Source organism: Aegilops tauschii, chromosome 6 (assembly GCF_002575655.3).
Source record: "Aegilops tauschii subsp. strangulata cultivar AL8/78 chromosome 6, Aet v6.0, whole genome shotgun sequence".
Taxonomy (NCBI): Eukaryota; Viridiplantae; Streptophyta; class Magnoliopsida; order Poales; family Poaceae; genus Aegilops; species Aegilops tauschii.
In genome coordinates, this window is record NC_053040.3 from 246,117,284 (window position 1) to 246,124,729 (window position 7,446).

Below are 7,446 nucleotides of genomic sequence, written 5' to 3' on the forward strand. Positions count from 1 at the left end.
TCCTTGTAGTGTTGCTAATGTATTTGGCAACTGGTTACATGGGATTGATCACAGGTTTAGAATTCTTCTCAGGGTGGGAGAGCTTGCCTTTATTTGGTCGCTTTGTCTATGTGGAAATGATAAGGTTTTTAATGATAAAAGTACTTCTCTGATGCAGGTTATCTACAGATGTACTGGGACTCTTCGTTTATGGTCCTCTCTACAATGTGTGGAGAATCGAGACCTATTTACGGAGGTGTGTACATGATTGGAGGATATGGCGAGGGATACTTTTACCCAAAATGGGTGGCAACATGATCTTCGGATTGCCCCCTCCCCCTCCCTCCGCTTTAGGCGTTATACGGACTCTACATGTCTCTTTGTATTTCGCCTTTCTCATTTTTCATTTCTATAGAAGGACCTTGTTTGGATGTGTAAATCTTAGTTTGTAGAGGCCGGGTGTAACGCTTAAACCTTTTAAGTAATAAAGCGCCTCTTTTTGAAAAAATTAGCACACCTACCACCATCAATCATCAACTTGCATGTTCTGCCCTTTGTATGAAACTGAGTTTGAAATAAAGTCCAACATTGACCTTTGTCAACTGCCATACAAGTGTCATCCTATACCTTCTTGACTTGCACATTCAACCCACTCAAGGTTGTAGTCTCCTCTGCCTTGGTTTCTGTGGATACTACTGTGGTTGGTGCAACCAAAATTGGGTTAACAATAATATTCTTCTCTGGGAAGTACTCAAGGGTGTTATTGCCTTGCTGTCCTTCTCCATCCAAACTACTACCTTGTCCTTCTCGGATGATGAGGACATCGCTACCATGGATATAGCCACGACTACATTACTTACTGTACATTTGGTCAAGAAATGATAGAAAAACGAAGGGACATGATTATGTGATGTACAAGGTCTTCACATGACCTTTGGCCCAACAGAAGTTAGAGACCAAGTCCGTTTAAACATGGACTCAGATTCTAACTACATAGACATACCTGACCTCAAACATTTATAACTTTCACCCAATTTGGATATTTGTTCAGATCAAATGAATCTCGTGAACCTTTCAACCCAATTGGATTCATCTTCATATCCGTCTTAAGCGAGCCGCTACTACCAAAATGGTCCGATGCTATTGCAAAATCCGAGTAAAAAAATCTCGGTTAATAAGTTAAGTGTCACCTATACGACCTAGGTTTGAGTTTTGCTGCCTTGGGACGTGCGTCCACCCCATTGGTCGCCACCTCTCAGGAGGTCTTATAGAAGTAGATCAATCTCGTAGCATTTTCTTTGGGTTTTGTTAGTTAGTCCTGGTTTATTAGTCCTCATTGTATTCCATGTCAAATTTTGACCATAAGTTTAACTTATAAAATGTTCATGCATGTCATATAAAATTATATTATTGAAAACTATGTTTAAATACAAATCCGACGATATAATCTTTATTGACATGCATTAACGTATTGTTAGTTAATTTTTTTATCAAAATTTGACACAAATTACAAAGGGGACCAACAAACCAGGATGGAGGTAGTAAAAGTTAGTGATAGTTATTGTTTGTTCTTCATTAGGTTGATCATACTCCGACGCGATCAATAACTTCTTAGAGTTGGCTTAACGATTGCTAAGACACGTTGTAGTCAGATAGTCAAAGTCTACTCCAAAATTGATAGTTACCATCTCATCGAAAGATATTAATAATCTTTGATAGGATCTACTCATCTTAAGTTGGACTTTTTTTTTCTTTCTATTTTGCTATAAAACCATGCTTTATTTTTTTTTTTGTTGGACATGTTGGATGTTTGTCTGTGTTATGCGGGCCGGGTTCATCTTGACATATCGATCGAATAAAGATGTCCTTTATCAAAGAAAAAAGAGAGCAATTTTTGGGTATTTGATCTGATCGTCATTACTGCAAGGTTCATCTTGCTATAACTCTTAGTACACAGCAAAGAACAACAAAGCAATTTTTCAGTATTTGATCTGATCATCATTACTGCGAACTTCATCTCGCTATAACTCGTAGTATACATCAAAGACTGATTCAAGCCCTACCACAGCCATAGAAAACAACAGCTAGATAGAAAAAGGAAATAGCATAACAAGCAGACACACGTCAAATTGCCCAACATTAGTCAAAGGGATCTATACGTGGGTCATGCTCACTTGCCATTGCCATTCCCGTGCACAAGCATGTTGGGCACATCACCTGGAAATCACCGACAGGCATGAATTAAGATAGACTGGGTTCTCAAGTATGATAGACCATTTGGTTGTTTTTCTGCTGAATCTTCCAGAAAGCATCAAAACGAGTATTGTGAAAATAAACATAGATTAGACACCATACCTTCCCAGCTCCTGAACAATTGGAACAGCGTTCAGTTGTAGAAAGTGAAAAGCGTTTGGTGCCCAACAACATTTTGCTGGCAGAGCAACGGGCACATGGCAGGTATCCTGTGGTACGGAATCAAGTTTAGATAGGCAAATGAAGTAGAGTACAAAAAACAGGGATTTTCAAGGTAATCCTCCTTGCTTATGTGCCAGATAGTTGAAAAGGAATATACTCATACCTGTCCCATGGCAATATGTGCATCTGTTCTTTTCTTGCTGCCTCACATTTTTCACTTCAACCAACATTAAGGCTGAAATTACACCAACTGCACCACCTGAAAAGGACGCCACTATGGGATCTACCTGACTGATGGACAGCCAAGAAGAAGTATCAAATTGTTATTCTATAAGCATCGCTGGATAATCCTGTAAGAGGACAAGTTTCTTTAAATCACCTTAACTGAAGAGGTAAATACATGTTCCGTATAAAATCTTCATAAGAGGTACCACCAAGCCCTAATTTCAGTTCAAGCTGCACCAAATAATCATTTTTTAAGAAGAATTATTATTTCAAATTACCAACACAGTCTCTGGTTTTAAGAGGACAAGTAACAACAAATTTACAGAGAGATGAAGCTGGCACTTACTATTGGGGCTATTAAGCCACCAAAAATGATTATCCCAGATATGAAAGAGAATGATGTCAGGTAGAGTTGCTTCATTGTCTTTGGTGACTACTTCATACAAAACAAAAGAAATGAATATTACCAAGGAGAACTCAAAAGGCCATTTGCACATAAAATAATTCAGGGTCGGGGTCGGTCACCGTATAAGGCAAAAACGGAATGGTAGATGGCATCTCCGGCATCTCATTTTCTTCACTGCTGGAACATCTGCTTTCAGCAGCTCTGATTCGCTGCTGCACCCGCAGTCGTCTGACCTGAGAACATTACTCATATTGAGGTAAGCTAAGTACGCTGTTACTTACGAAGCTAGAAAAAAATTACAAGTGCGAAAAACAGGCACCTCTTCCATCAAAAGGAATATTTTGCTGCGCCGACTCTTGATGTTGTCTTGAATCTCTTGTGATTGCATCTGAATGAAGTCTTGTATTGTCTCTGGGCCTTCAATAATGCAAAAACTAGAGAAGAGAACCATGAGTGAGTGGTCGTGGATCTAGCGGGTTTCTTGTAAGGGTCTGCCTAGGACACATCTAGATGTGACATAGTTATGTCACATCTAAGCTGATGTCCACTCTGTTTGTGGTCTATTTTTTTTATCCTAGTTTTGTTATTTCTTGTTGCTACATTATATACTTGTAGGAGCTTAGATGTGACATCCTTAAAAAACATCTAGATGTGAATTAGACAAACTGTTCTTGTAAACTAAGTTTACAGAGAATGTTTGTAGATGTTAGTCTAGTACTCCCTCCATCCCAAAATAAGCGTCTTAGTGATATAAGCATTCCAAAAGATGTAGTACATAAGAGATAAGAAGTATATCTACCAGTTTGATGCAGAATTTTGCGCTTTAGCACACTAATCATACTGTATCCACTCACGAGTCAAAGATAAACATTGAAAACTTGTATATACTAGACCAGGAAGTTGTGAAATCTCAAGCACAAACCATGAATTGTCGTACAAAGCAGCAAGTACAGTACTAACTCAACAACCCTGTCATTCCATCAATTTTGTACACCACAAATAAGGGGAATTTTGATTTGATGTGGAGGCTGGTGTAAAAGGCAACCTGGATAGGCTGCCGTCTCCGGGCGCCCTGGAGTCGCCGGCGGGAGAGCACCTCCGTAGCATCGTTAGAGCCCGGGGGCCTTCACTCCTCCATACAGCGCGATGAGGCTCAACGGACCGCCAACGGGGAGGAGCGGCCACCGCAACAAACAGACGCTGGGCCGTAGGCCTTGACGCTGGCGGCGTCGCCGAGGACGCGGCGAGGCAAGACATGGCCGGTCCGCGACACGCAGTGTGGTGAGGGCGTAGGAAGAAGGCGGTGTTTGGATAAATGCCGGGCGGCTCGGGGCGACGGGCGGTTGTTTCGCGGTGGGATACGACAAGGCGAGCAGTAGATGACAAACGTGGAGAGACGAAGCATCTCTTCACTCCCCCCTTCACAGTGAAGGATGATTCTGCATTAAAAAAAATTTGGCCCTACCGGTCAAATCACTATTCCATGGAAAATAAATTTAGATACATTGTAACTGAGCGTCTTTCCGGCCATCTCAGTTAGCATTTTCAACCTTTGGATCAGCAGTTTGGGATGATTTTGGCCGTTAGATTTCCTCTTAATCCCGTGTCACGTCACTTCGTTAGCTATCCCGAACAGAATCCGTAGTGGGCCGCTACTCCGGTGACAATTTTGGAAGCCTGGTGTGAAATTGGGCCTGGGCTTCTACCCAGCCGGAAAAAGTACAACAAGCATGGCAAGGACAACCTCATTCGGCCCTTCCGTTTCTTCATCCTTGCCACAACCAGTCGCTCATGATCTCGTGATTAGGGTTGTGTCTGGCGCCTAATCGGATCACAGCCGCGCCCCACGATCCCCTCTTGACCCGGGGGACAAATATCATCCTCCTCCTCCTCACCCCCGTTCCCGTGGGTAGAGTCGCCGCCTCCTCCTGGTCATCTCCATCGTTCCCTTTTGGCTCACATCCCTTCACGGAGCAGTCCTCTATCATCCCTATGCTTCGTGGCGTAAGGACTCGTTCGTCTTCGGCCAGTCGCCGCCTACTTCCGTCTCCTGTATTTTCCCCTCAAGGTGCAGCTCTAGGAGAGAGGATGGGATGGAAGATCTATATGATTTAAGAGCGACATCCCACATCAACATGGTAAATCCTTACCCAAGACCCCCGTGCCATTCTCGATCTGGTAGCCTTGAATTTTCATTGATGCCAGCGTGCACCCGCTTGCAGAGTTGCAGGTACATCTCGTCTCTGTTCTCTTGTGTGATGTACATCCTAAGAGAGAGTCATGGTGTTATTGATGAGATCCCTCGAGCAGATCTGGTACCAACCACGGTGGCTGCTGATTAGGAGCTGCACTACATAACGTGCTGCACCATGATGTGGTTTTGTGGTATTCTTCCTTGTATTGAGGAATTAAACACTATGGTTTACAAGTTTATGCAAATGTGTGCATATAATTGACAAGTCTAGGCTCATTCCAAGCTCCATGGCTCATGATGCGAAATTTTGTTGCTAATAGGATTTCATCAATGGCAATTAGTATTTTCAAGTTGTAAGACTGGTGGAAAGAAGACCCACATAAATTCGTGTTGATGTTTTTTTTGAACCGAAACCATAGAACAATCATTCTATGGTATAGTTATATAAAAGCAAAGTGCAGTATGTACAAAAGTGAAATTTACAAGGAGTCAACCAACTCCAATTTTATGGAACCCAAAAGGCAACATGGCAAACTAATTTAGAAACTGTTCAGTCCAATTAACAAGCAGAGCTTCAAATTTATTCTTGATGCGATGCTGGAGGAGCAGGAGGTCTGCCTTAAGTGCCCTTATCCAAGCTTGAATGGAAGGGGTCTGAGCTTTGAAGATTTTCCCATCCACTGCATCCAGATGTTCCAACAACCCATGATCAAAATTTCCATAGCAATGTTGGGAGGAAAAGCTTCTGAGAGAAGAATTATTTCATCAAAGATTGAGATGCCTCGTCTTCGCTGGCCTAAGATGGAGTTCCAGCAATCTTGGGCGAAATCACAGTCCCAAAATAAGTGTAAGGTTGTTTCTTCAGTGCTGTGCTGGCAGATCTCACAATCATAAGAAGGTAGGTGAAAGGATTTTCTCTTCAATAGATTCCTGGAATTCACTCTGTCATGCAAGATGAGCCAGAAAAAGATCTTGTATCTTAGGATAGCTGCATTCTTCCAAATCTTCTTGAAAATAGGAAGTGGAGTGTGTTCTTTCTTAGCCAAACAGGGGTACATCTTGATGGAGGAGAATGCTGACCCCCAGGAGTAGCTCCAATTATCATGGTTGGCAGAGAGCTGGATATTTTGGAGAATAATCTGAAGTTCTTGGAACTGCTGCAAAGCTTGGATGGAGAGGGGTGTGTGAAAGTGTTCCAGAGGATCTTCCAATTGTAGGAATTCTTGCACTATCAAGTTAGCCCTGATTGAGAAAGAATAGAGCTCTGGATATTTTTGCTCAAGTAAATCATGGCCCCAATTATCCTGCCAGAAGAATATGGAGTTGCCTTTCCCAATCTCTCCCTTGGCCCATTGTTTAAATATAGGAAGCAACTTGAGAATTCCTTTCCACCAGAATGATCCCACTGGCCTGGGGGTAAAGATGCCATTGTGATAGTAAGATTCCCAAATAAGGATTCACCCAGGGGAGGTCTGCATGGTTTAAAATTTATGAATGTGCTTCATCAAGAGACATTTGTTGTGAGTGGTAATGTCTAAAATTCCCAGACCTCCTTGATCTTTGGGGACACAGGTTTTCTCCCAAGCAATCAGAGCAGGACCTCTTTCTTCCACGCCATATTTTCTCCAAAAGCAAAGTCTGAGGAACTTATTGATCTTTTCAACTATGCCAGCAGGTAGAGAAAGAGTGCTCATGAAAAAAGTTGGCAAGCTTGTGAAAACAAACTTAATAAGTGTGAGTCTGTCCCCATAGGATAGCAAGGTGGAGCAACCAGCAAGTCTTCTGTCAATCCTTTTAATGATAGGAACAAAGTCTTCTAGCTTTGGTTTGAGTAGGCTGAGAGGTAAACCAAGGTAAGTGAAAGGTATACTGCCAATAGTACATCCCAAGTTGTTGGCCAGAAGGTGCATCTTGTACTCAGGTGTGTTGATTGGAGTCATTGCAGACTTATGAAAGTTGATCCTTAAACCAGTGTAAGCAGTGAAATGCATCAGAAGATTCTTGAGCTACTCTAATTGAATTCTGCATGCAGGCATCATTAGGATTGTGTCATCAACATATTGAATCACTGGAAAATTAGGACAGGGGTGCAACTCAAGAGGTTTTGAGATGAGGCATGTCACCATTGCTTTGTTTAGAATTGTTTGGAGCAGATAAGCAGCACGTACAAATAGGAGTGGGGATAAAGGGTCTCCTTGTCTGACACCTCTTTTGCAGAGGAACTGTT

The 7,446-nt window shown here is 42.2% G+C and overlaps 1 protein-coding gene and 1 long non-coding RNA gene across 2 annotated transcripts; one reads left to right on the forward strand and one right to left on the reverse strand.

Annotated features, from left to right (window-relative positions):
• Window positions 1–1,954: 1,954 nt before the first annotated feature.
• Window positions 1,955–4,439, reverse strand: LOC109756063 (protein ORANGE-LIKE, chloroplastic). The gene is made up of 8 exons (XM_020314931.4): window positions 4,071–4,439; window positions 3,345–3,459; window positions 3,145–3,258; window positions 2,966–3,052; window positions 2,774–2,850; window positions 2,558–2,685; window positions 2,335–2,441; window positions 1,955–2,196 (listed from the first exon to the last, which is right to left on the reverse strand). Exons 1-8 carry the CDS (start codon window positions 4,280–4,282, stop codon window positions 2,119–2,121), a joined length of 918 nt encoding a protein of 305 aa, XP_020170520.1. The 5' UTR covers window positions 4,283–4,439; the 3' UTR covers window positions 1,955–2,118.
• A 368-nt stretch (window positions 4,440–4,807) lies between these two features.
• On the forward strand, window positions 4,808–5,691 carry LOC120965830 (uncharacterized). The gene is made up of 2 exons (XR_005758836.3): window positions 4,808–5,163; window positions 5,248–5,691. It is a non-coding gene; the product is annotated as an uncharacterized lncRNA (long non-coding RNA).
• Window positions 5,692–7,446: the final 1,755 nt, after the last annotated feature.

What these genes read in the sequence shown, in the direction of transcription:
- LOC109756063 (XM_020314931.4), bottom strand. Translation starts at nt 4,282, where the DNA reads ATGTCTTGCCTCGCCGCGTCCTCGGCGACGCCGCCAGCGTCAAGGCCT. An exon ending in GTGGCTTAATAGCCCCAATA is followed by an intron (nt 2,851 to 2,965) that starts GTAAGTGCCAGC and finishes TATTTGGTGCAG; the next exon opens with CTTGAACTGAAATTAGGGCT. An exon ending in ATTGTTCAGGAGCTGGGAAG is followed by an intron (nt 2,197 to 2,334) that starts GTATGGTGTCTA and finishes GGTGATTTCCAG; the next exon opens with GTGATGTGCCCAACATGCTT.